General features: G+C 34.2%; 1 protein-coding gene across 3 annotated transcripts in view; it reads left to right on the top strand.

Annotated features, from left to right (window-relative positions):
- Window positions 1-27,653, top strand: part of TBCK (TBC1 domain containing kinase) — a gene marked incomplete at its 3' end in the record, with an annotated part of 123,915 nt that overhangs the window by 34,615 nt on the left and 61,647 nt on the right. The window contains exons 4-18 of one of the 3 annotated variants that reach the window (XM_084251937.1): window positions 143-216; window positions 3,381-3,405; window positions 5,783-5,843; window positions 7,560-7,621; window positions 7,867-7,928; window positions 8,756-8,904; window positions 10,150-10,288; window positions 11,671-11,770; window positions 17,402-17,451; window positions 17,606-17,735; window positions 18,168-18,266; window positions 20,258-20,320; window positions 20,774-20,900; window positions 22,163-22,213; window positions 23,455-23,538. In XM_084251937.1, the coding sequence (XP_084108063.1) occupies window positions 143-216; window positions 3,381-3,405; window positions 5,783-5,843; window positions 7,560-7,621; window positions 7,867-7,928; window positions 8,756-8,904; window positions 10,150-10,288; window positions 11,671-11,770; window positions 17,402-17,451; window positions 17,606-17,735; window positions 18,168-18,266; window positions 20,258-20,320; window positions 20,774-20,900; window positions 22,163-22,213; window positions 23,455-23,538 (1,276 nt within the window). Of the gene's footprint in view, window positions 1-142; window positions 217-3,380; window positions 3,523-5,782; window positions 5,844-7,559; window positions 7,622-7,866; window positions 7,929-8,755; window positions 8,905-10,149; window positions 10,289-11,670; window positions 11,771-17,401; window positions 17,452-17,605; window positions 17,736-18,167; window positions 18,267-20,257; window positions 20,321-20,773; window positions 20,901-22,162; window positions 22,214-23,454; window positions 23,539-27,653 lie in introns of all 3 variants that reach the window. The other 2 variants (XM_084251936.1, XM_084251938.1) reach the window with 2 other exon arrangements.

Below are 27,653 nucleotides of genomic sequence, written 5' to 3'. Positions count from 1 at the left end.
TAATAAAATATGTTAAATTAAAATATAATTTTTCATAATATGTCTAACCATACATGTTTTCCTTATTTATAAAATGCATAACATTTTCTGCCAGTAACGTTAAATATTTCATGGTGATTTTTTTTTCCTTTTCTTATTATAGGGACACGTTAAATTGGCTAAATTTGGACTTTATCATATGACAGCTCATGGTGATGATGTTGATTTTCCAATTGGGTGAGAATATTTTTGTTCCTGTGTTCTGTATTAAACTTTGTAATCTTTGATAAGATATATATGTATTTTCTTTATAAGTTCACATTCAGTTTTACACATACAAAACTGTGGTTATGCACAACAAACGGTTGTTTTCACAAGCACAAAACAATAAATTACAAAAATAGCCTACGCTTATTTGTTTTAAAAAATCCTTTTGAATATAAACATAAATTCCTAGTAAAGCTCTTTTCACCTCCCAAACTTTTCACCTCCCAAAATATCATCTTTGGGTTTGATGTGCTGGAAATCAGGACTAAAATTGAACAGTTTGCCTTCTACATGTATAAGAATATAATTCAAATGTGTAGATCAGAGAACTCATTGTGCAAATTAAAAGAAGATGTCAATATATTTGTCATATGTGATAATTGACTCTTGAAGTAACTTTTAATCAGCTATAGTCAATGTGATTGCTGCTGCTGCTCCATTTTGTCTAAATTGACTTATGGAAAAGAGAATTCCAAAACATAACACAAACAAAAATTAATTTTTTACCTTTTCCTTAAAGGTGCTTTTGGTTTCAGTGATGAAACCAAAGAAAAGAAGTGATTTTTCTTAAAGCATTTCAAGCTTTTTGAAGAACTACGTTTGAATTTAAAATGCCTGGTTGGATTGGCCTTGTGTTACCATTTGGTCTGGCTTACTTTGAAGTCTTAGACCCATAGGGCCTTAACAGCCACTTTCAAAGAGCAAAATGTAAAACATCAGCCAGGAAAAATAAAGCTATCAAACAGCTAAGGCATGAAAGAAAATATTTACACCAGGAGAAGCTTGCAGTTGATTCAAAAGACAAATATCAAGTAACAACAAAGTAAAATGTTAACATCTGTTTCAAAATATCATAAAGAGTTAGAAATTGGACATTCACTTTAGTTGGCCAGTAGCTTAATACCTTGTAAAAACATCAAACAGATGATGAAAGCCACTTATTTTTACCTCACTAGTCATAAGGCAAAGTTTGGGTAATGTTCTCTGAGTGTTAAAATGCTATGGTGAAGAAGAGACACTTGTTGAAAGGAGATAATTTATGTGGGGAAAAAAAAAATCCTAGATCTTGTTGTTGTTTTGTATTACTAATTTAATCAATCCTTGGTTAGGAGGGAGGTTGGCCTTTCTGGAGCAAGAGTCCCCTCCATACTTCTAAAGATCACCAGTCAGCTATGTTGTGGCAATTCACCTATAGAATTGCTTAACTTTTCACCTCCCAAAATATCATCTTTGGGTTTGATATGCTAGAAATCAAGATTAAAATTGAACAGTTTGCCTTCTACATGTATAAGAACATAATGCAAATGTGTAGATCAGAGAACCCATTGAGCAAATTAAAAGAAGATGTCAGTATCACCATCCTCATTGTATTAAAATGAATAGGTATTACATTGCGCAGCAGACCGCTCCTAACTCACCCGCTGCTTCCCTCAGCAGTGTATTTCAGTAGATCTGCCTGTTCTGTTCCCTACTCTGTCTCTGGCGAATCCTCTCACCACCCAAAACTCTGGCCTGTACCCCAATTCTTGTATGTATGAATAAATAAATCTTTTTTTAAAGAAAAAAAAAGACCTTAAGTGAGCCATTTGAATTGTAGTCATATTCCCTAGCTTAACTGATTTGTATTTTACTTGTCAGTAATAAGTGCTGGTGATCAGTGTGAGGAAGTGGCCATAGATGATAACACAGGAAGAGAAATGAGTTATTTGTATGCCTGTATCACATGTCACATAGATGCCACACCCGCTTCACTGCATTTCCATTAGTAGCTCTCACAGGGTGGCGGTGGTAATCTAATGTCACTTCATGAAGTGAAGAATCCCTGCCTGTGTGCTTATGAGGTACCTACTGGTGAGGAAAGTGATGCCCAGCAGTGAGGAGGGCGCCCCTCAGTTTTCATTTCTCTAAGTAGTGGAATTCAAATTTAGTAATTGGCACCATGCCTGTTACTTACATACTGTCTGCATTTATTTTCTTTAATTTTTATTTTTTAAACTAATTTTATTTACTGTCTGCTTTTAATTTGTTGTCTATAAGGAGTACTAACTGGCATTATCAGCAGGAAAGTACCATTGGTAGTTGCTGATCATTTACAAAAATGAGTAAGATATCCAGATGCCCATGGGGACTTCCAAAAAATATTTAAGGGAGAAAGTAAATTGTTGTATATTAAGTATTATAAGCATAAACACACAAACCGTAACAATGTATAGTATTACATATAGTGCATATTCTAGTTGATAAAATACAGAACAATAAAATAAGTCTCTTCTAGTTACTAGAGAACCATAAGAAAGATCACCTAGGGCCTCCCCTGGTGGCGCAGCAGTTGAGTGCTGGGCTGCGAAGCTGCCCACAGCCTCTGCAGCGCCAGTTTGATCCCCGGCCACCAGTGAGGGTCCCACATGGCGCAACAGACCTCTCCTGCCATGCCCGCTGCTCCCCTCAGCAATGTATTTCGTCAGTCTGCCTGTTCTGTTCCCCACTCTGGCTCTGGTGAATTCTCTCAGCCTTCCACGCTTCTGACTGTACCCAGTACTTGTATAAATAAATAAATAAATCTTTAAAAAAAAAGAAAAGAAAGAAAGATCACCTACAACACCATGGATGGTCACTGAGAGGAGAAAAGATTTACTTCCCAACAGATCAACTTAAGGTTTCATAGAATTATTCATAAAATGAATTTATCACAAAATTAAAATTAGGAGTTTGACTCAGCACATAGAATATACTAGTCATTTTTTCTCTTTGATTTTTCATTACTAAAGTACTTTATGAGTTTAGAAGACAAGATAGTAAATGTACTTCAGTGGGGTAGATTTTTTGGTGTGTAATATGATTTTCTTACCAATTGGCATGAAAGACAGCTATGTTTTAAAAAAAAGAAGACAGGAAAGCAAAGAAAGGACCTTGTGCTACAGAGAGACATGATGGTTTTAAAACTGTTTGACAAATATCTATTTGCTCTTGATTCCCAGACATAAGGGCCTATATTAAGATGGTTAGTTTAGAATCCTCCCTAGCAAGAGGTATTTACCTACATCTTGTCATTCTCAACGTAAAAATGGACAGCTGCTTCATCTCCTCTTTGGGTTTCATAGTAATTATTCATTTTAAAAAATATCTCATTGTAGGTATCCTTCATACTTGGCACCTGAGGTAATTGCACAAGGGATTTGCAAAGCCACTGATCATGCGCCAAGTGAAAAACCATTGCCTTCTGGACCCAAATCAGACGTATGGTCTCTTGGAATCATTTTATTTGAGCTTTGTGTGGTATGTATAAAGAAATATTAAGCTAATAAAAAGAAATTGTGTGTTTTGGGGATATTTTTTTTTAATCGAAAGCTAGTGATAATATGTCTGTTTTGAAAATCTATCAACTAGATCTGAGAAAAGGGGCTTAATTTTCAATTGAGCTTTTAAATTATCTCATTTGATAATTAATTTGCAAATTATTTTAGCATTTTCAGAAATGTTTATGCTTTTATTAAGTGTAAAAACATTTACACTATACTAAAGTATAAAACTTTAAACATTTTTGGAAATGTTTATACTACAATTGCTGACATACTTTGACATGCCATGCTCTCCCTCGCTTCTGTGGTGTTCTTTCCTCCTTAAGTGTCTTCTTCCATCTTGTTCTGTTAGGTTTCCTATGGGACTCACTTAGTAGGTTGGCTTTTTATGAGGCCTTGCCCAGCTGCCCTCTATATGTCTATTAGGGTGAAGACTAAGTTGCTATTACAAAGGTGTTAAAGATGCAGTAGCTTAATGAAAGAGGGCCAGTGTTCATCTGTCCTGGAGTGCCATGCAGGAGTCTAGGTTCCATTCTCAACATCTGATTTCCACAATTGTTTCTTTCTCACCTCTGTCAGTCATTAGGAAAGGGCAAGGAGTAATTCGTGGTAACTGTCTTTAGGAAGATGAACTAAATGTTTCAGCTATCATATCTGTGTACTTCTCCATGTGACAGAATACTGGTGTAGCTACCGATTGCTACAAGTGTGACTGGGAAATGCAGCCTTTAATTCAGCAACTAAATATTGAGGAAGAATGTGAAAATAGAGATAGGGACAAAAGTCTATCAGGTCCAAGATGAGAATGATTTTGGAGGGACAACTAACAGTCTCTCAATCCTACCTCCAAATACCTGCCAGAATTAGGTCCCCATCTTTGCTCTTCTATATAGGATTTGTCACATTTGTCTAATCTACTTGGACTATGAGATCTTTGGAGGCATGAATTTTTATTATTCATCTGTTATTTTTCTATTTTCCAAAGGATTTTCAAAAATTTTTTAAAACAATGACTCATTGATATATACCATATCAAAGAATTAAGAATTTCTTCATATTCCATATTTTAGAATGAACTCAGCAGCAGAGGCAGCAAAGCATAAAGTACAGAGGCAAGCTTCTGTAGTTAGAGAGAACTGGGTTTGAATTCTGCTGCTGCAGAGTATAGCTGTGTGACTTAGTGTCCTTAAACTGACTTCAAAATTTGTGTTCCACTTCTATAAAGAATAACAGTATCTAAATTGTAAAGTCAGCAGAAAATTAAATGAAATAATATATTTGAAGTGCTTCATAGAGTTCTTCCTAGCAAGGGTTCAAACCTGTGTTTTCAGAAAATTAATGGTAGTGGTATACAAGATTGAGAAGAGGACAGGCAACTTACTTTCAGTGACTTACCCCTGTAGTGCAAATTTCCTAAGTCCTTAGGAAAGTTTTTTCCTCTGCATAAAGAAAGGAACATCATCTTAAATCTTCTAAGTCTCTTTATAGAACCATACAAGTTCAATTGTTTATTAATAAACATAGTATGTATAAAACACTTCTGTGTGAAAAAAACACTAAGCATTTTTTATACATTATATAACTCTCACTGCAATCTGTGTAATGTGTACAGTTAATATTTCAAATATAAAGACGAGCAAAGTGAGCCTCGAAGGTAGTTAAGTAATTTGCCCAAGTTATACAGCTGGTAGTAGAAGGTCCAGCTTGGCACACAATAGTCACTCAACACTCTCTGAAGGTATAAGTCTTTAATTCCATTCCTTGAAGCCTCCTGAAGCCAAACTGATAATGAAACAATCAATATGATGTGTGTCTTAAATAATCTGCCAGGTACTGTGGGAGTGCAAAGCATGGGGGAGGAAGCAGGATGTCACGGAATGTCCTGGGTAGACAAGCAGACAGACTGGATGGTGACGTGTAAGTCAGAATTATCTGGTAAATGGAAGGGTAGTAGGAGTCTTTCCCAGAAGGCATCTTATCTTCTAGTCAAATAGGACTTCTGTGGCCTGATGCTTCTAGGCTTTGAGATGTCTGTGGGTCTTGAAAGTTACAAGGTAGAATATAATGACCTGTAGGTCATAAGATGTTTACATGTCACTGAAGTTTTTTTCTTAGTATAGCTAACTTTAAAAATCTGATAAAACCTCTGAAGAGAAATGGAGGTATCCAGGAAAATCATTTTCTTCTCTGAGAAAAACGAGTTGTAAATATTAACAAGAATTTCTTTTTCCATTTAGGGAAGAAAACTATTTCAGAGCTTGGATATCTCTGAAAGACTAAAATTTTTGCTTACATTAGGTACGTATCCTATAATTTATAATCTTTTCAACTCTCAGAATAATCTTTTTTTTTAAAGATTTATTTATGTATATAAGAGCTGGGGTACAGGCCAGAGATGTGGGGGGTGAGAGGATTCACCAGAGACAGAGTGGGGAGCAGAACAGGCAGATTGACTGAAGTACACTGCTGAGGGGAGGAACGGGCGAGACAGGAGAGGTCTGCTGCGCCATGTGGGTTGCTCCCTGGCCGGCCTGGCATTGAACTCATGCTGCAGAGGCTGTGATTGCTTCATAGTGCAGTGCTTAACCCCTTATGCCACCAGGTAGGCCCTAAGAATAACCTTTAATGACTGTTAATGCTTATATATATTGAGGATATATCCTTCTAAAATAGTGTATACTAAAAAAAAAAAATAAATAAAAAAAAAAAACCTGAAATAACCTCTTTAGTTTCCTAGTGATCAATGATAAGCATTATCAGGATAACTTAAATTAAGCTTAAGCTTAATTTTTTACATTAAAAAATTATAGTACTGCTTTCCTGATTTCCTAAGGAAATATAACATGGGTGGATACACTCTCTGCTTGATGATATAGTAAGTAAACTGTGAAATCAAAGTATAAGAATATGAGGTTGCATGAATATATCAGTTTACCTTCAGACAAAGGTATCTAAGAGAAAGATCAAGCTTTCTATTTCATAAATCTTACATAAATAAGGGCTGAAGAAGAATGCTTATTTTTCTTGAAAACAAGCTCTTATATTTTACATATATGCCCAAACATTTTTAATTTCAATTTATAAAAATTTGTGTAGTCCATATTTGAGTGGAATAAATTAAGCAAGTGTAGTAAAAAAAAGAAGCGAAAAACAGTGCTATAGAGCACATTATGGGAAAGAGTGACAGTTAAGGTTCAAGTTGATACAGTCTATAAATAAGACTATGTGCTGAATAGTACCAATAAATATTAAATAATGATTATAAATAAGTTGTATAAAATTCTACCTTATTTGCCCCATTTGATATCAAAGTTTGATAATACAGCTGTAAGGAGTCTTAAAGATATCTAAATGTGTGCATACTAAATGTATGCTTTAAATACTCAGAGAAATGTGTATACATGCTGCAAACTGTAAATAATGAATTATTCTTATAACCAAGAAAAGATAATAAAGCATTTTTAAAGAGTAATAAGAATATATGTAAGAAGGTCTCCCCTGTGGCATAGCAGGTTGAGCGCAAAGCTGTGAAGCTGTCCGCAGCCTCTGCAGTGCAGGTTCAATTCCCTGCTGGCCAGGGAGATACCCACATGGCATGGCAGACCTCTCCTGCCTCGCCTGCTGCTACCCTCAGCAGTGTCTTTGGTTCGTCTGCCTGTTCTGCTCCCTACTCTGTCTCTGGTGAATCCTCTCATGTTCCCAAGCCTCTGGCCTGTATCCCAGCTCTTGTATAAATTAAAAAAAAAAAATCTTTAAAAAAAAAAAAGAATATGTAAGAGAGAATCTTTACCTCCTGAATCATTGCTTTATTTCATTATATAAGGTGCAATAAATATCTGTGACTCTATGTTAATGTTTGAAAACTTTTTAATTAAAATACATAAAGACAGTTAATAAAGCTTAGTATTCTAAATTCCAATGCCGCATTACACATTTTTAAAAATTTTGGAGTTCAGTTCACAGCATGGCAGTTTAGAAAAGCAATGGTAATCTTATAATTTTTCTGTCTTACAGATTGCGTGGATGATACTATTATAGTTCTGGCTGAAGAGCATGGTTGTCTGGACATTATAAAGGTTTGTCATTATCTCTTATTGACTATATAATTTGCATATCTGTGATCTAATAGCAAGCTATTCTAAAACTGTGTTTCTCTTTAGATACTTATTTTTTCACAGTGACAGACTAATATAAATTTGTACAAAGCCCAAATAAAGACTTTTTTAAAAAAATCAAAATGGTCTTGAGTAGCAAACATTTCTTAAAGTATATTTTTGAAATGGCTCCTTTAAAAATGTTTTTTTCTCCCTTTACTTACCAGGAGCTTCCTGAAAATGTGATAGATCTTTTGAAGAAGTGCCTCACCTTCCACCCTTCTAAAAGGTTGATATTGTTAAGAGTATGGGGTTACACTGTGTTCATTAACATATCAGAGTTGGTCTTATATTCTTCCTAGTTTATAATACTGACATATATCAAATAGCATAATTGACATCATTGTCATAATATATGGTATTAATGTCTTTTCATAAAAGAAGAAAAAAACCATGGTCAGAAAGCTGGCATATACCAAAAGTTTCTGCATCATTTTCTATCCTCTAATTAGGAAATCAACTATATTATGGAGTATATATATTCCTAGACACAAATGATAAAAGAGGAGTGAGAACAATAGTTTATTGGTGGTATGTATTATAACAAAAACGTGAATAATTGATGAGGTAAACTAACAATTGTTGATAATGTAAAAGGGCTTCTTAGAAGCTTTATTTCTCTTCATTTGATTGTGTCACTATTAGCCACACCGTTTTCCCTAAACTCTTAAATGTATAATATTTGATAATTGTATTATGATTTGTTTTTAGAAAATGTCTCTATATAGAGATGTTTGGAAGAGACATGTGGTATTAAAAGCATAGTTTTGGGTGGATATGCTATATTAAAGTAAGAATAGGAAGAAAATAGGGAGATATTATTTTTTACAATTCTTTAATTTAATTAAGATATCGAGTAAAGCACATTTACGTTAGTCAAACTAAAAGTAAAAAATGGAGACACTCATTTATGATAATTTTTTATAGATCATAAGGTACAAAAAGTACAACAAAGGTAAAAAATTCAGCATTTACTCAATCACTTGATTGTTACATAAAGATAAATATCTGAAATGATTTTCATTCATGCTCTGTATTTTACATATGTTTCTCAAGGCCAACGCCAGGTGAACTAATGCAGGACAAGGTTTTCAGTGAGGTATCATCTTTATACACTCCCTTTACCAGACCTGCCAGTCTGTTTTCATCCTCTCTGAGATGTGCTGATTTAACTCTGCCTGAGGATATTAGTCAGCTGTTTAAAGGTAATGATAAATAAAGACATACACAGTGATATAAACCTGTTTTTAAAGGAAGTACCCTTGCTCTAGTTTCAGTTTTTACTTTATTAAACAAGTCTTTGTAGCTACTTTATCATGCAATTAAGAGATAATTCTGGAAGTACTTAAATATAAGTAACTTAACATTTTTAATCCTTTAAATTTAAATTGCTTTGGAGCAATAGCCTTAAGAATTAAGGAGAATAAATAAATGGCAGGAAAAAAAGAAAAGATACTTTGTCAAACAAAGTCCCATTTTCATTTCATTTCTTTTTTTTTTTTATTTCTTTTTTTTTTTAAAGATTTATTTATTTATGCATGCAAGAGCTGGAGCCCAGGCCAGAGATGTGGGGGATGAAAAGACTCACCAGAGACAGAGCAGGGAGCAGAACAGGCAGACTGATTGAGATACACTGCTGAGGGCAGTAGTAGGTGAGATAGGAGAGGTCTGCTGCGCCATGTGGGTTGCTCCCTGGCTAGTCCGGGATTGAACTCATGCTGCAGAGGCTGCAGATTGCTTCATAGTGCGGTGCTTAACCCCTTGCACCACCAGGGAGGCCCTTCATTTCATTTCTTAATGCTAAAATCAGGTCTTCTAATTCCTAATAGATTTTTCACTGTTATCAACATTTATATACCGTATTACTTAAAATTTACTATAAAGTGGTTTCTAGAAATCATTTCACTCATAGTTACTAGACATTCTTTCGATCAAAAATTTATTGAGTTCCTATATATTCCACACACTATGTGTTCCAGAAACATCATACCAAATAGCCAGACAGAGAAACATTTGCTCACACATTTACTCCTGTTAGTGCAGGTCAGTATGAACATAGCACAGGTGAAGCATGGCTTGTCTTAGGTATCATGAAAGACTTCTTGGAAGAGGCAACCATTGTGTCAAGGCATAAGGGATGGGATAATATGTGTGGGTGGCCTATCCTAGAGCTTTTATCTGCCCTGTTATGTTCCTATAGAGTCTGATATATATGACATAGGTATCTCTGTATGTTTGATAGAGAGGGCAAAAATCACTTTTCTCAAAGAAACTGAATGCTTATCCAATATGTATGTCTGCATTTCACCCTCTGTGCCTTTTGTAGTATGAGTATTCTACAGGGAATCTTACTGTGTTCAATTTTTACTTGTTTTTGGAATGTCAACTATTATTGTCTCTTGGTTTAATACAAACAAAGTGTGATGATTCTTTTTAATTTGCTCAAATAGATATAAACAGTGATTACCTGGCCGAAAGATCTCTGGAAGAAGTATATTACCTCTGGTGTTTAGCTGGAGGTGACTTGGAGAAAGAGCTTGTTAACAAGGAAATCATTCGCTCCAAACCCCCTATCTGCACACTCCCCAAGTAAGGAAAGAAGATTTCTCTTGGAAATGAGCAGAATCTAGTAATAACATTAATATTAATAACATTTTAATAACATTGATGTTTCTAATTGCAATTTCTAGCAACATTTTTATTATTTTTGAATAATAGTGTTTTCATAATTATTTGTTTTATGATCTACTTGAAGTGAACTTGTTGCTATAAGGCATCTTACATAATTGTTATTCAATAAATGAAAACTGTAAAAGTCAGAGAAAAGTAACAAAGAAGTTAAGATCTAGGCGAGTATGTCTTTTTTTAAAATAATGATTTATTCTTTTAATTGTGGTAATAATAGGCTACTATGTCTTTTATAAGAAACTATTTTCTGTGTTCAATTATATTTGTAAATGTAAATGTGCTCTGTGGCTCACTGCTTGTTTGTCCTAGCCATCAACAAGTGCTAAGTCACGGTTGAGAAAAATCAGAGCTGCTGAAGATCTTGGACATTGTCCTATAGTTAGACTGGGATTTAAGTAGTAATACATTCCCAAATCCCAATGCCTTAAATTTTTAGTATTGGATTTTAGGAGTAGATTTGATCATTATAGGTTATTGTATTAATAGTGTGCTAGTTATTTTTTTTCCTCTTGTCAAATTTTTTGGTTAATCATTTGAATATATCACTGTTCTGGTATGTTTCCCCCTTCTTATCTGATTTTTGAGTATTAACTTCAACTATTCCATTCATGCATTGAATTAAATAGAAAAACAGGAAATAAATAGAATTTCCCAGAATAAATGGTTTGAAGAATATATAAATTCTCAAAAATAGTTCTCTGAAATTCTAAACAAACCAGATGCATTTAATAAATGTTTATTAATGTGCATATTAATGTATATATCAATATCAGTCATTATTTTTCCTAAGGTGCTACCATCATTATGAGTTTTCGCTTTCCTTTGATCATTTTTCACCCTTGAAAACGTTCTTAGAAGTGCATTAGTATAGCGTCAGGAGAGTAATTTTAGCTTTGAATCTCTGTATGAAAAAGGAATGTAAATCATACTCTTGTAATCCTAGTATGTATTGTATTGATACACTATATTCAGACCAACCAATGTATGTTTAAAAATGAGAGATGTTTGTAGAAATTTCAACCATTAGTTAATTTTTTTATTACCCTTTTCGGTTAAAAATCTCTTTCTTCAATGAAGGAATTGATGATTTAGAATATTTTTTTCTTTTTTGTACTTTTTATTCAACCAACATTGAGGTATAACATTATGTAAGTGTTATGTTTTCATCATTGAGAATTAGCATGTGTATCTACTACATTAAGGTCATCTCTAAACATTCAATGCTAAGAAATAATAAATCATATTTTGTGTGTTAGGTAATATATTTTTAAATCTCTTTTCAGTTTTCTCTTTGAAGATGGTGAAAGCTTTGGACAAGGTCGTGATAGGAGCTCACTGTTAGATGACACCACCGTGACACTGTCATTATGCCAGCTACGAAACGTATGGAGAATGTTTGGGCACATTTCTATTAGATCATTTTTTTTTTTTAGTAAGACCTTACACATACACATGAAGCCTCCCACATCTGGTAAAATATGTGAGCTTTTCTTTAAGATTTGTGCCAAAGAGTAGCATTGTTTTTTTTTTTTTTTTTTTTTTTTTGTTTTTTTGTTTTTTATTTTTTTTATTTTTATTTTTTTTTTTTAAATAAATTTTATTGTTATATTCCCCATACAATTGCAGCCCCCCCATTCTGACCCCAATCCCTCCCCTCCCGCCCCCCTAAAAGTGTCTCTGGTTCATAGTTTTTTGTTGATTTTGATTTTCACTATCTTATAGTTATTCATTTTCCTGGTCCCTTATTTAAGTTTTCTAGATTCCTGCTATGAGTGAGACCATCCGGTATTTTTCTTTTTCTTTTTGGCTTATTTCGCTGAGCATGATCCCTTCCAGCGCCATCCATGTTGCTGCAAATTGCATGTGTTTATCTTTTTTGAATGCTGAGTAATATTCCATGGTATATATGTACCACATCTTCTTGATCCAGTCATCTATTTTTGGGCATTTGGGTTGTTTCCAAAGCTTAGCTATTGTAAACAGTGCTGCTATAAACATAGGGGTGCAGGTGTTCTTTGGAATTGATGTTTCTGTGTCCTTTGGGTAAATACCTAGGAGTGGAATTGCTGGATCATATGGAAGCTCTATGTTTAGTAGGTCCAGAAATCTCCACACAGCTTTCCACAGTGGTTGGACCAGTTTGCACTCCCACCAACAGTGCAGAAGAGTTCCTTTTTCTCCACACCCTCGCCAACATTTGTTGTTGCTAGTTTTTTTAATATGTGCCATTCTCACTGGTGTAAGATGGTATCTCATGGTAGTTTTGATTTGCATTTCCCTGATGACAAGTGATGTTGAACATTTTTTCATATGCCTGTTGGCCATTTGCATTTCCTCTTCAGAGAAGTTTCTTTTTAGCTCTTCTGCCCATTTTTTGACTGGATTATTTTCTTTGTTGTTGTTGAGTCTCATCAGCTCTTTGCAGATTTTTGTGATCAGTCCTTTATCATTAGTGTTGGGTGCAAAAATGTTCTCCCAGTTGGTGGGGTTTCTCTTTGTTTTTGTTATTGTCTCTTTTGCTGTGCAAAAGCTCTTTAATTTGATGTAGTCCCAGCTGTTTATCTTTGCCTTCACTATCACTGCTTTGGGTGATGTGTCTGTAAAGATGTCTTTGATGTGCAAATCACGTAGTGTTTCGCCTATATTTCCTTCTATATATTTTATGGTTTCAGGTCTTATGTCTAGTTCTTTAATCCATTTTGAGTTGATTTTTGTGTATGGTGTGAGGTGGTGGTCAAGCTTCATTCTTTTGCATGTAGCGACCCAGTTTTCCCAGCACCATTTATTGAACAAACTTTCTTTGCTCCAATGCATATTCTTTGCTCCTTTGTCAAAGATTAGTTGACCATAAATCTGTGGGTTTATTTCTGGATTTTCTATTCGATTCCATTGGTCTGTATGTCTGTTCTTGTTCCAATACCATGCAGTTTTGATGATTATGGCTTTGTAGTATAGTTTGAAGTCTGGGAGTCTGATGCCTCCATTCCCTTCTTTTTTTTTCAGGAGAGCTTTGGCTATTCGGGGTTTTTTGTGATTCCATATGAATTTCATCAATAATTGTTCTATTTCTTTGAAGAATGACATTGAAATTTTGATTGGAATAGCATTGAATCTGTATATTGCTTTTGGAAGGATGGCCATTTTAATAATGTTTATTCTTCCAATCCATGAGCAGGGGATGTCTCTCCATTTCTTTGTGTCTTCTTCTATTTCTTTTAACAGTGTTTTATAGTTTTCTTTGTATAGGTCCTTTACCTCTTTTGTTAGATTTATTCCCAAATATTTGATTTTTTTTGTTTCAATAACAAAAGGGATGGTCTTTTTGATTTCTTCTTCTTCAGATTTATTGTTTGTGTATAGGAAGGCTACTGACTTTTGCGTGTTGATTTTGTATCCTGCCACTTTACTGAACTGATTGATGAGTTGAATTAGCTTTTCTGTGGAGTTTTTGGGGTTCTCTATATATAATATCATATCGTCTGCAAATAGTGATAGTTTGACTTCTTCTTTTCCTATTTGGATTCCTTGGATGTCTTTCTCTTGTCTTATTGCCCTGGCTAGGACTTCCAGTATTATATTGAAAAGCAATGGTGAGAGTGGACATCCTTGTCTTGTTCCAGATCTTAATGGAATTGCTTTCAGCTTTTCACCATTGAGAATGATACTGGCTGTTGGCTTGTCATAGATGGCCTTTATGATGTTGAGGTATGTTCCTTGTATCCCAAGAATTTCAAGGGCTTTTATCATGAATGGGTGTTGCACTTTGTCGAAAGCTTTCTCAGCATCTATTGATATTATCATATGGTTTTTATATTTCTTTTTGTTGATGTGTTGGATAACGTTGATTGATTTTCGGATGTTAAACCATCCTTGTGCCCCTGGAATGAATCCAACTTGGTCGTGGTGAATTATCTTATGGATACATTGTTGGATTCTGATAGCTAAAATTTTATTGAGGATTTTTGCATCAGTGTTCATTAGGGAGATTGGCCTGTAGTTTTCCTTTTTTGTGTTGTCCTTGTTCGGTTTTGGTATTAGTGTAATGTTGGCTTCATAAAACGTGTTTGGTATTGTCCCTTCCTTCTCAATTTTTTGGAAGAGTTTGTGAAGGATAGGCACTAATTCGTCTCTGAATGTTTGGTAGAATTCATTTGTAAATCCATCAGGTCCTGGGCTTTTGTTTTTGGGGAGGTTTTTGATTACCATTTCAATTTCGCTAATTGTAATTGGTCTGTTTAGGTGTTCTATTTCTTCTTTATCTAGCTTTGGGTGATTGTAGAGTTGTAGGAATTTGTCCATCTCCTCTAGATTGTTGAACTTGTTTCCATATAACTGTTCATAGTAGTTACTGATTATTCTTTTGATTTCTGCTGTGTCCGTTGTGATTTCTCCTCTTTCATTGATGATCCTGTTTATTTGTGCTTTCTCCCTTTTTTCCTTTGTGAGCCTGGCTAGGGGTTTGTCTATTTTATTGATTTTTTCAAAGAACCAGCTCTTGGTTTCATGGATCTTTTGGATTGTTTTTTTAGTTTCAATTTCATTTATTTCTGCTTTGGTTTTTATTATTTCTTTTCTTCTACTGGTTTTGGGGTTTTTTTGTTGTTCTTTTTCTAGATCTTTGAGCTTCGAGATTAGGTTGTTTCTTTGCGTTCTTTCTTGTTTCTTGATGTGAGCTTCTATTGCTATATATTTTCCTCTTATTACTGCTTTTGCTGCATCCCATACATTTAGGATATTGGTGTCCTCCTTGTCGTTCAATTCAAAAAAATTTTTAATTTCTTCTTTGATCTCCTCATTAGTCCAATGGTCTTCCAGTAGTGTGGTTTTTAATCTCCATGAGGTAGGAAAGTTCCTTGCCTTCTTTTTATGGTTTATTTCTAGTTTGATGCCTTCATGGTCAGAAAAGATGGTTGATATGATTTCAATCTTGGTGTATCTGTTGATGTTTGTCTTGTGCCCCAGTATGTGATCGATCCTGGAGAATGATCCGTGTGCGCTTGAGAAAAATGTGTACTCCGTTTTTTTGGGGTTTAGTGTTCTATAGATGTCTGTTAAGCCCAATTGCTCTAGGTCCTTATTTAGAGCTTTAGTTTCCAAAGAGTAGCATTGTTAGAAAACAACATCTGTTCATCGGCTCTTGTACATATTCTTGATCATTCACGAAGGTCGTTTTATCAGTTTGTCTTCTACCTTCACTGGACACATTTTTCTACATACTTGGTAACATGGTTTTATCAGTCTTATTGTTCTGGGCCTCCCTGGGTGGCACAAGGGGTTAAGATGCAACCTATGAAGCTATTCGCAACCACTGCAGTTTATGAGTTCAATCCCTGGACAGGGAGTTACCCACATGGTGCAGCAGACCTCTGCTGATTCACCTGCTGCTCACCTCAGCAGTGTATTTCAGTCAATCTGCCTGTTCTGCTCCCTACTCTGTCTCTGGTGAGTCCTCTCACCCTCACCCTCTGACCTCTGGCCTGTACCCCAGTCTTGTATGCATAAATAAATAAATCTTAAAAAAAAAGTTATTGTTCTGAACACTATAGGGTGATATTTTAATATACTGATTTTTAATTGCCAGTTTTGAGTCTTTTTATATTTTTTACTCTATTTGCTTATGTGCATATTACTAGTTCCTATCTTTTGCCAGTATTTCTATCCAGTGATATCATATTGAATTGAGCATTTTTAAAAATGTATAATAGAAGTGAAGTTTTTGTTAATTATAGCTGATAGAAAATTCTTCAACTCTGTGGCTTTTCCTTTTTGTTTTCCCCCCTTTATAATAGTGACTTTTAATTAATAGTATTCTTAATTTCATCAGTGTTTTCCTTTAAAGTAAAATAGATTTTATCTGTTATATTTTGCTGATTGTAACTTATTTAAAGTTATGACAATGTTATGAAGATATTTATAACTATATTTGTAAGAGATTTAAAGCCTCTCCTCCTCCCCATTTAACCCATTGGACCACTTGGAATTTTTTTTTCTTTCAAGAAGATGCAAGGTAGTTCTTCAATACAGTGCAATAATTCCTTGTCTTAGCATCCCTGACATCTTACTTTTCTTTTTGATTTAAAATTCGTTAAGTTTAAGATAAAAATATTCATAAAATTTTATTGGAAATGTATTGAATTTGTAGGTTAATTTGTAGGGAAATGATACCTTTAACATGTGGAGTCCTGTTCCTTGAACATGTTGTATTTATGCCATTTTTTAAAGTCCTATTTTATATCACAATTTTCTTTTTAATATCTGAATATCAGATTCTTAATATTTTTATTGTTCTTGTAAGTAAAATATGTATATATGTGTGTATGATTTTTCTTGCTGCAAAGTGAGTTTTGTTTGAAAGTTAATATAGCTATTTTAGTTCTCTTAATTGCTTTACCATAGTATATCATTACCTGATGCCATCTTAGTGTAGTCTCCTTCATATAATTTAAACTATTTTATCAGGCTTCCCTGGTGACCTAGAGATTAAGTCTCAGCACCATCACTGCTATGGCCTGAGTTCAGTCCCTGGCCAGGGAGCTGACCCACATATGGCACAGCAGACCTCTCGTATCTCCCCTCGCTGCTCCCCTGTAAATTTGGATGTTCTGCTCCCCACTCTGTCTCTGGTGAATCTTTTCACCACCATCCCCACCTCTGGCCTACACCCCAGCTCTTCTATGCAAATAAAATAAAATATGCTTTTGTTAAATTTTATAATAACTTTACTAATTCTGAATTGTGTATGGGAATATGACATAATCAAAATATCATAATCTTGCATCAAACATTTACAGGAAACACCTGAAGGTAAAAAATGAAAAAAAACTTTTTCACAGATGATCACTAGAGGCATGGTATAATTACATGTTTATGATAGGAATAAATTTTAGATTCCATTTTATACTTTTCTTGGTACCTTTATAAATTTATAGTTCATACATTATTTATTCTCTTAAATACAGATCAGTGTGTTTGTCTCAGATCCTTAACCTTAATATTTTCTCTTCAAATTCACAGAGATTAAAAGATGTTGGTGGGGAAGCATTTTACCCACTGCTTGAAGATGAGTGAGTATCTTTCATACTTATTTTCCTTTTTTATTTCCAGGAAGCTTATATATTTTCTCTGAAAAGTGTTTGTTAAATAAAACACATAAATAGATATTTGGGTTTTCTTAAATCTTGTATCTTTTGTCAATTTGTATTTGTTTCCCTTTTACAGCCAGGCTAACTTACCTCATTCCAACAGCAGTAATGAGCTGTCTGCAGCTGCAACTCTCCCTTTAATCATCCGGGAGAGGGACACAGAGTATCAACTAAACAGAATTGTTCTCTTTGACAGGCTACTCAAGGTAGGTAGGGTTCTATGGTATGAGGTGTTAGGAGAGCCTATATGCTATTCCTTATTTTTTGTTTCACTGATAATTCTTAGGGCACCTTGATATCACAAGTAATTTGCAAAGAGCTTTACATACGTTATTTAACACATATGGGGCTTATATTCTCGCCATAGGACTCATTCATATTTCCCCTAGAGCACAAAAAGAGGAAAGATTAAAAACAATAGAATCAGTTCCTCTCTTTGATTGTATTATATAAGCTTTAGAGAAGACAGGGAACTATTCCATTGCAAACTTATATGTATTAATAACATCAGACAGAGTAATTTCACATCCTTAGAAGAATATTACAGGTCACCTCCAACTTTTACCACTGATATATGTGGAACTTGCCAGACTGAAAGATAGTACTTGGTAATTTGAGATATCTATTTTCATCTATAGGCTTACCCATATAAGAAAAATCAAATCTGGAAAGAAGCAAGGGTTGACATTCCTCCTCTTATGAGAGGTTTGACCTGGGCTGCTCTCCTGGGAGTGGAGGTAAGAAGGAAAAGAGGTGAGAAGCTGATTAAGAATGCTAAGAAAGAAGGAAAGTACTTTCCAAATAGTATTTTTAAACTATTAGTGAATCATGTCATGAAATATTAACATTAAGAATATTTAGCAATTTTAAGAGAAATGAATAGAGGAAAAGGATAGATTAGTAAGAAAAGAAAATATAAATGAAAGTTAGATTTATGCTATTTAATATTTCATTTGATGGAGTTGACAGACATCCTGATTATCAATTTTAAAGTCAGTATTTTAAGAACATGTGCATTTAGGAAAAAGGTTGCCTATTGAGAGTTCTGAGTTTGGACAAACTTCATTCCAATTTGAATCTTGTTAGAAGTCATTAACATATTTTTGTGCCTTTTGGTACATATATTTTATCAAAATCATCATGGGCCAAGAGAAATAGCTACTTTTTCTTCTACAGCGCTTTCTCGTTGGCAGTAAGGAAAGCAGAGGCATCTCAAATTTATTAGGGTGACTTGCAGTGCTAACAGAGAACTGGAGTGACAGCAGTCATGATAACAGGCCAAATCCTTACCAGGTTTTTCATTTCCTGTCAATTTCTGTGTCATCCTGCCCTCATATATTCTCCCATAGAATATTCTATGGCTATCATCACCCATTTCTTTCTTTCTTTCTTTTTTTTTTTTTTTTTTTTTTGTGGGACCCTCGCCCGTGGCTGGGAAACGAACCGGCGCTGCGGAAGTTGTGGGCAGCCTTGCAGCCCAGCACTCAACCGCTGCGCCACCAGGGGAGGCCCTCATCACCCATTTCTGTGTGTGTAAATTCCCTCCACTATTTTTAGTCCTTTTCAATTCTCTCCTGAAAGAATTGTTTTTTTCCTACCTGATTAGCTTGATGAGAGTTTACAAAGTCTTTGTGTTTTTGGTTACTTTATGAAACAAACCATAGAAATCTGTAAAACTGGGCCTACCAGAGGGGGAGGGCCGACAGTGGTCTCTGGTGGAGGACTATGGGTGCCATGGTGGTGGGTGTATGTTAACATTCTCCTGAAGATGTGGGAGCTTATATTTCTGAATCAGATGCAGTGATTTGAAAACCAGTACTACCTTAATAAGAATAAATAGCAATCAAAAACAATAATGCCTATTTTTCCATAGCACCCATTGCTAGTTAGAAGCATACAATGCTAGACTTCAAGACTATGTTGAGGTCAGGTTGTCCAAACCTCTCATTTAATTGCTGTGCCAGAAAAGTTGAGATATGTGTAGTGGCAGACTTTGAACCACAAATTCCTGCCTCTTTCTCTGCCATTACAGTAAATAGGAATCAGTAATAGGAATATAGTACAGTAATACAATACAGTAATAGGAATACAGTACAGTTCAGTAATACAATACAGTAATAGGAATCATTTCATGCTGTTCCTATAGAACATGACCAAAACTTGAAATGACTTATCAAGTATTTCTTCTGTAATAATATAACTGAAACATGTAAATGATTCTTTAGCCCCTTAATGATTTCATAATTACAAGTTTCACTCTTGAATTTATCCTGAAATTCTGCCTCCTGGTGCTAAAGTACCTTTTACCAGTTTCATTTTATTTTTGCTTTCATTAATAACTTTAACATAAAAATTTCTCTTGAGATGCTCCTCCCTCCTCTAATCTCCCCTTTCTCCCCCCTTCCCCAGTTACTCAAAATTTCTCTATGAAACTTTTGAGACAACAATGAATAAAGAACAGTAAGTTATAGGAGGCTGGGATGTTGGCTGCTGTGACTCACCTGACACACTTGCCTTCTTGTGCATGGAATGCAAATGGCAGATAGTCACATATTTTCATCACAGATTGTTGGAGATAGGAGAATTTTTCCAGGGGGGTATATTTTGGTTTGATTGTGCCATTCTATAATTGGGTGTATTTTAAAAAATAGCTGTTTATAAGAAGTAGATTTTGCCTAACTTAATAAAAAATCTGATTTATTAATATATCTTCTCTTACATTTTTCAGGGTGCTATTCAGACCAAATATGATGCCATTGATAAAGATACTCCAATTCCTACAGATAGACAGGTATGATTTAGATTTTCTTAACGTAAGATAATTCTGCCAAATCTTTAGATTGTAGAAAGGCATGAGGAATTTTCTTCCCTTCATGCAGTGTGCGTGATCTCAGAATAAGCACGACTCTGATGCTCTGAAACTCATTCTCATTCCTTTCTCAAAGGAATCAAAGTCAAGGAACTTTTCCTAATAATTGTACTTTTTTATCTGAAGAGTTTGCCTGTCATTTAGACTGGGCTGTGAAGGAAGATTTTTTGGAAAACTATAACAATATAGACACTTTAAAAATTTATCTTCCCACAACTTTTTTTGTATTTCCAAAAGATTAATAAAAAAATCTAAAAACTTCGGACACTAGGATTATGTAAGTGGTGTATTCTGAAATTCAAAATACCACCAGTCCTTTTTCTAATCATGGGGTTTTATTGGTAATCACTCACATATAGTTTTATCGTTTCACAGATAGAAGTGGATATTCCACGGTGCCATCAGTATGATGAGCTGTTATCCTCTCCTGAAGGCCACGCCAAGTTTCGGAGGGTATTAAAAGCCTGGGTAGTGTCCCATCCCGATCTTGTGTATTGGCAAGGTGACCTTTCTCCAAATTCTTTTTTAAAGTATTATGAGTGTGTTGTATGACTCACAGCTATTAAAAAAAAAAAACAAAATATCAAAACATCCTTAGCTTTGTAAAAAATTAATTCTAAAGTTATAATCCATTTTTAAAGATTTATATGCAAATTTTTTAATGTCTAAATGCCTAGTGGATATCATTTAACTGCATGATATTTAATGAAACAACTTGCTATCATGTTGAATTGGAAAAGTAGGAAGAATATTTTATACTATTTTAACCTTTTAGATCAATATATTCAATGCTTATGCAAATAGCAAAATAATATTATACCATAAATAAATCCTTATGGATCAGTTTTTTAAATACTTATGCAAACAGCAAACTAATTTTATACCATAAAAAATGTTGCACTTCATGTTCTTCAAACTTAATGATTTACAACTTAGGGTAATAAGAATTGAGGGATAGGTTAGTCCTTAAACTGCTCATTTTATCCTTTATTTCTTAAAGAAATGTTTTCAATATTATATTTTCTTGATTTTTTTTTTAGCTTTTCTTATTATTTCTGTAGTTACTGATAAATTCATAAATATAAAACCCATTCCACTCATTCCTGGTTTTGAATTTATTATAAACAATAGGTTTTAAGATTTTAATTTTTTGTCCATTTCCCATCAGACTTAAAATGAAGCTAATATTATTACTTTTTCATTTAACCTTTTTCCAATTTGGAGTTCTAAATTTTCTTAACAATCATGGGTAGACTTGTGTACATTCTTTCCACATGACTACATATGAACAGCATTACTGTTAATAAAGCGGGGTCATACATTTGTGTTTTACTTCACACTTTTTAAAGGACTTTTTTCATCATCCCAGAGGAACATGTAAGACCAATCTAGATGAGAAAACACACCTGGACATGCGAAGTGGTTGCCAAGATCACACACTCAGAATTAGTGATGGGATAATATCATAAGCATTCTATCATCTTTGCATTTTTCTATTACTTTATTTCTCTGAATTCATAATAATATTGTTATTCCAAATTATTATATGATAATAGCTGATTTGTTTGGGGCATTTATTATATGCCAGCATTATCAATTCCTCCTCACAATAACCAATGAGGCAATAATATATTTCTGTATGGGTAGCACAGTAATACTTAGGGTGCTTAATCTACAAGAATGTTCAGAACTGAGTAAGGTGTATATCTGCAAGTCGACTGCATTGTGCTTATTTGAATTCTTTCCCCCAACTTTCCCCACCAGGTCTTGACTCACTTTGTGCTCCATTCCTATATTTAAATTTCAATAACGAAGGTAAGCCTATTTTTCATTTAAATAGTCATTGTGCATATTGTTCTGAAATATTTTATTTAAAAACAAAAGGTTTTTATTGTAAAGTTCTTGCTGTTTGTCAATTTCCAGAATTTCACTTGTAATCAAGCAGTACCTAGAGATTGGAGAGAATCTGACTGACTATTCTAAATGCTACTTTGGTGACTATCTTCATGAAACTTTGGAGAAAATTCTTGCTTCTTTAGAGATTAGTGTTAATCACTATCTATTTTCTAAATAATTTTGTAGAGAAATCAGTTTTGATATTATATCTCCAAAGTCTATCATTTCCACCAGTAGCTTCTTAATGAAGACTTTTCTTATTTTCCCTCCAGGACCCATACAGCACTTGCATGCTCAGAAATGTATCTTATGTTGTTTCATATTCTAGTCATTTATTTACTAATAGTTAACCCTGTTTTGGGTTTCCATAGTTTTTTTGTTTCTTTGCTATCTGCCTATTATAATGGCCTTTTAAATAGTAGGTTTTCAGTAAATATTTGTTTGACTTAGTTAAGTTGGATCCCTAGTATCACTTGTAGAAAATATTGCATGAGTCTCTAGAAGCCTCCTTCTTTGAATCTCAGTCTTCTCAAATTCTACCCCCTTCGTGTCAGAATTTGCTTAGTTTTGTGGAATTGAGTAGAGATAGCATAATCCCAAGTTTCACTGCTTGAACAGTTTTTAAAATGCACTGTCCTCTGATAATCATTATTCGTTATTCTAGACCTGAAGTTTTGCTTTTTTGGGGTAGATGTAGTCCATTATCACACATATTGATCTATGAATGGTAAGGAATCTATGTTTGAAATGACAGTTCAAAACTAGTGCTTGTAAATCCTAAATCCCCACCTTTTTTTGTTTGCATTGGCAAAAGTTACAGATTTTGAGATTTCTGTAGCTCAGTAACGATAATACTTTGATAATGCTTTCAATGCCTGATAGAGCTTTGAAATAGTATAAAAGCTTAGGTAATAATGGATTTGTTATTGTGGGATCATGACTACCATGGTAATTGAAAATGAAAAGTTACTAGGATGGCTAAATTGTCCAAAATATTTTCTGTTTTTAAAGGTAGAGGATTTCCCCTGTTCCATTGGTGTTTCTAACAGTTGTGAACATAACTCTTGTGTATCATAGACTAAAGAATTGCTGAGTGAATGCTGCTGTAGCTAGGCCACATTGACTAATTTGGCATATGCCTTTGCGTTACTCTTTTTTAGCCCTGGCTTATGCATGTATGTCTGCCTTTATCCCCAAATACCTGTATAACTTTTTCTTGAAAGACAACTCGCATGTAATACAAGGTAAGCAAATGTATTTCTTTGTCTTTTTACAAAGAAAGTACTTATGTCAAATTACTCAATACTCAATTAGCTGTACCTAAAGAAATATGAGGATATTTGGAGAATCCTCAAAAAAGTAATTAAATACAACTTCTAAATTGGTCATAATATTTACTGGCTGTCTGGTTGGTGCCTGGCTATCTGACCAGCTCTCTGGGCTCTACTGGAAAGCTTCTATCACATTGATTTCTATTTGTGGCTGCACTGACTCCTTTTTGAAGATGTATAAGTGGTTTACCACTAATGAATTTCAGTTTTATGGTAACTGTTTGATATCACAGGTGGATATATGTATATATTAATAATGACCTCCCAACTTGAAATGTTGAACTTTAATACTTTTTAACTATAAACTTCTTTAATACATTTTTAGGAAATTTATTATACTGATAAATAAGACAAGATCTTGTTTCATTTATGAAAATACTAAAGAAACTGTAGTGTACATAACTTGACTTCAGAGAAACTAGCCAGAAACACCCAAAAGACTTTTACTTAGTTTGATTGATTAATATTATTATGTAAAATGTTACATCTACACTGTTCCAGGAAACAATACGCAAGGTGTTTTAAATCATTTGTTCAATTTTTACACTGATTATACACATTATAAAAGGCATATTTTCAGTTATTCTTCTTTCAGGAAGTAATTGTTCAACTCTGACCCTGTGCGAGGCACTGCTTAAACAACTGAGGTTCTTAAGGTAATCAACTGGCAGTCCTTTTCCAAGGAATTTCATAGCCCAATGTAGGAGATAAATGTAGAAATAACAAATTATAAGTCAATAAAATAGGCATACCTAGTACTATATTATATTAACATAGAAGAAGAAGTAGGAAGAGGTTATTTTGATTTCTTTAACTTTGGGTGACAAAGGCAAGATATGGCATGTCTAGAAAGATTTCCTAAAAAAGGGGCTAGTTATTGATGAATTTTAACCATTAGCAGGAATTTGCTTAGGGAAAGGAGAGAAAGACATTCTTCAGAAAACAGCAGGGAGAGAACTGCAATAAAAATGCACAAAATTGGATTTTGAGACAGCTGAGGTCAAATCTGGTGCTTGGAGTCAGAGAGAGCGGGGGATGAGGGGCTCAGGCAGGACTGAACCTGCCTGGTTGCTGGTTACTAAAGTTTATGGAGGAGCAATAGCATGCTTGCATTCAAAGTGGATTTTTAGACTTAGAAATAGCTATCATTTTATTGGTTCCCCTCTTTGTTTCTACTCCCCTCTACCTTTGTCTTACCAGTAATGATGGTTTTGATTGACTTAAATGTCACATGCATACTTTTTCCTCACAGGTTTTGGAAAAATTCTGTATTGTATATAACTGATCAATTCAGCAGCTTATTGTAGAATTACATAATCATTTTGTCCTTTAATTGTCTCTGTGGAAATCCAGATTTTTGTATTCTATAGCAACTTTAAATGTTCTTTGGGGTAAAAATCTTGTTTTAATTATACCCTAATAGAACTTGAATTTTTATCTAAAAACTTTCCATAAGAACAGTATTTAGATACTCATAAATGCTAAATGCTTTGCCTCTTACAGATGAGCAAAATATGATCTGTTTAGTCAGGATTTTTTTTTTAATCCAAGGTCTTCTAACCTGTTACTCATAGAAGTTTTTAAGAAGAGTACTTCTTGCATAAATAAATAAATATTAACATTTTTGTCACTCAAATTATCCTGGTAACATTGTCATTGAGTTGATAAAGTACCAACACTTATTAAAAGTGCCAGCAATTATTAAAAAATAATAAACTGATTATGTAACTCATCTTTGACCCTCTCCATTATCCAAGATTGTTACCGTCAGGTCAGCTTGTTTGCCCCCAACACACAGCAACAAACACTGAACACCAAGTGTTTCAAACAGGGAGAAAGGTTTGTTACCAGGATGGCTCCACATAAGATGATGGGAGCCCAAACTCAAATCCACTACCCTGAAGAAGGGAACTTAGAGCTTTTATTGGAAAGACACATGCTAAGGTCTGGGAAAGGAATGTTAGTTATTTAGAGGAGTCATGTAAAATCAGCAAGGAGTATCCGAAATATTGGAAAGCACGCTTATAGCTTGCAGCAAAGGCAGACTTTGGGCTGTTGAAGGAAAAAGCTACTGTGTAGTTATTAAGGATGGAAACTAATCCTTGGTAGAAAAATCAACTATACCTTAGTGCCATTTTACACTTAAGAAATGAGCAGCCCAGAAAGACAGCCTGTAAAACTTTTATACTGGTCTTTGAAGTTATTCTATTGTGTATCACTCACTGAAACAACCATGGGAATTTGGGCAAAACATTAAACTTAACACCCAGGCAGATTCCTGTTTGGGCCATTGGAGGATGTGGTCTTTACAAATCAGAAAAAGGAGGGGAAATAATCTACAAATCTGGGAAATAAGAGTGGGTAAAAGTTTCCTCAGTTTTCTGTTTCCCTGTTTAAGTTTCTAAAACCTCTGAGGACAGTGTTATCTTCATCACTGTGAAGTCCCAAACATTTAAAATATTGACACTTGCAGTTAGGATGGCAAAATAACTGAATTGTGATGCTCTTGAGAGTTAAAAGCCCCAGTCACTGAGTCTAGAGGTAGCAACTGGGGCTCTCCCAAGTGAAATAGGAACCTGGGATATGTGGTCACACTACACACAGACATTCAGTAGGTCTTGAAGGAGAGGGAGGAAGACAGATGTGAGAGTCTTAAGAGCAGTTGTCAAAATGAAGTATAACATACACCTGTTTTCTCAACAAACAGTAACAGAGAGGGAGGAGACACAGCTTCGCTCCAGGCTTACAATCTACCATGGCAGTGCACATCTAAGGCACGTCAGTGACATGAATGACTTTTCTGATGGGCTGTTGGGAGACAGTAGGAAATATATTGAGTGTGTTTCTTCAAGAATTTCTTGCATCATCTGAGTAAGGAGATTTTTCTGAAACAGAAAAAGTTCTGTATTTACTAGAAATAATATGAGAACTATTTGGTGAGTCTGCATGTACATTTGTTACCAGAGCAGGGTATGTGAGCAAAAAAAGGAAATGACTCACAAGTATAGTCCTAAAAATTACATTTCTCTTTTCATTTGGACATAAAAATTTGTGCTTGTTCTTGTGTCTTTAGTCAGTAAGCCAAATTTTGCAGCTGGAGAGCTTTGTAGTGGGAAATAAGCTAATTTGGGTTCATATGCAGTAAAATAACCTTGACTTATTTTGAGTGCTGTGAGTCAAAATGTCACCAAATGGTTTAGTTTGGGCATATTTTCGTTGACAAGAGATTTATGACCCTGCATTTTTATCTATACTTATCATCTTCAGGATAAACCAGCAGCCTGATGGAAAACAGCAAGTAGCTGCAGAACTGAGAATGCCACTTTTGATTTGTGAGCAGAAGAAACCTTCTGCTTAAGCCTGTCCCTCATCTTTATCTCCTCTTTCCTCCAAGCTCAGACAGTGAAAAAAGAGCTGCTCAGGACAGAAAAAATAAGAACAGCCATGTATGCAAATTTCATGAATTTTTTTTTTAAAAAAACAAGCACACAACATACTTATTTTTTAAAAAACTACACAAAAAGTATCATAGTGTCATATAGGATCCTTACACTGAATTTTGGTGAGATTGTCCTTTAAAAGTATGTAGTATAAATATATGTATGTAGTACAAATAATATAATAAATATAAATATTTAAATATAAATTATAAATATTTATAATAAGTATAAATAAATAATAAAAAATATAAAGTATGTAGTATAAATAAAGGACGGCAGTAAGAATTTTTAACATAAAGGAACTAGAACAGGAAAGGCGATTTCTTTTTCATTTTATATTTCATTGCAAAAAATTAAAAGCTACAAAATTTCATTAAAATAAAAAAATATATATTAGACGTGGTTTCATTCAGTATTGCTGCATTAAACTTTACTGGGGGGCTAAAGGAAGATTTCACAACCCCATATATGCCAGCTTTCTGGTTTATATTTCCATATACAACATAGTATATAATAACATAAGACAAATGAACGCATGTGTTTGTGTCATATATAATGCACATGCACATATATGACACAGTTAAAACA

This window comes from Talpa europaea (genome assembly GCF_964194135.1).
Source record: "Talpa europaea genome assembly, chromosome: 13".
Lineage (NCBI taxonomy): Eukaryota > Metazoa > Chordata > Mammalia > Eulipotyphla > Talpidae > Talpa > Talpa europaea.
The sequence above is the reverse complement of the archived record's forward strand: the minus strand, read 5'-3'. Positions and strand labels throughout refer to the sequence as shown.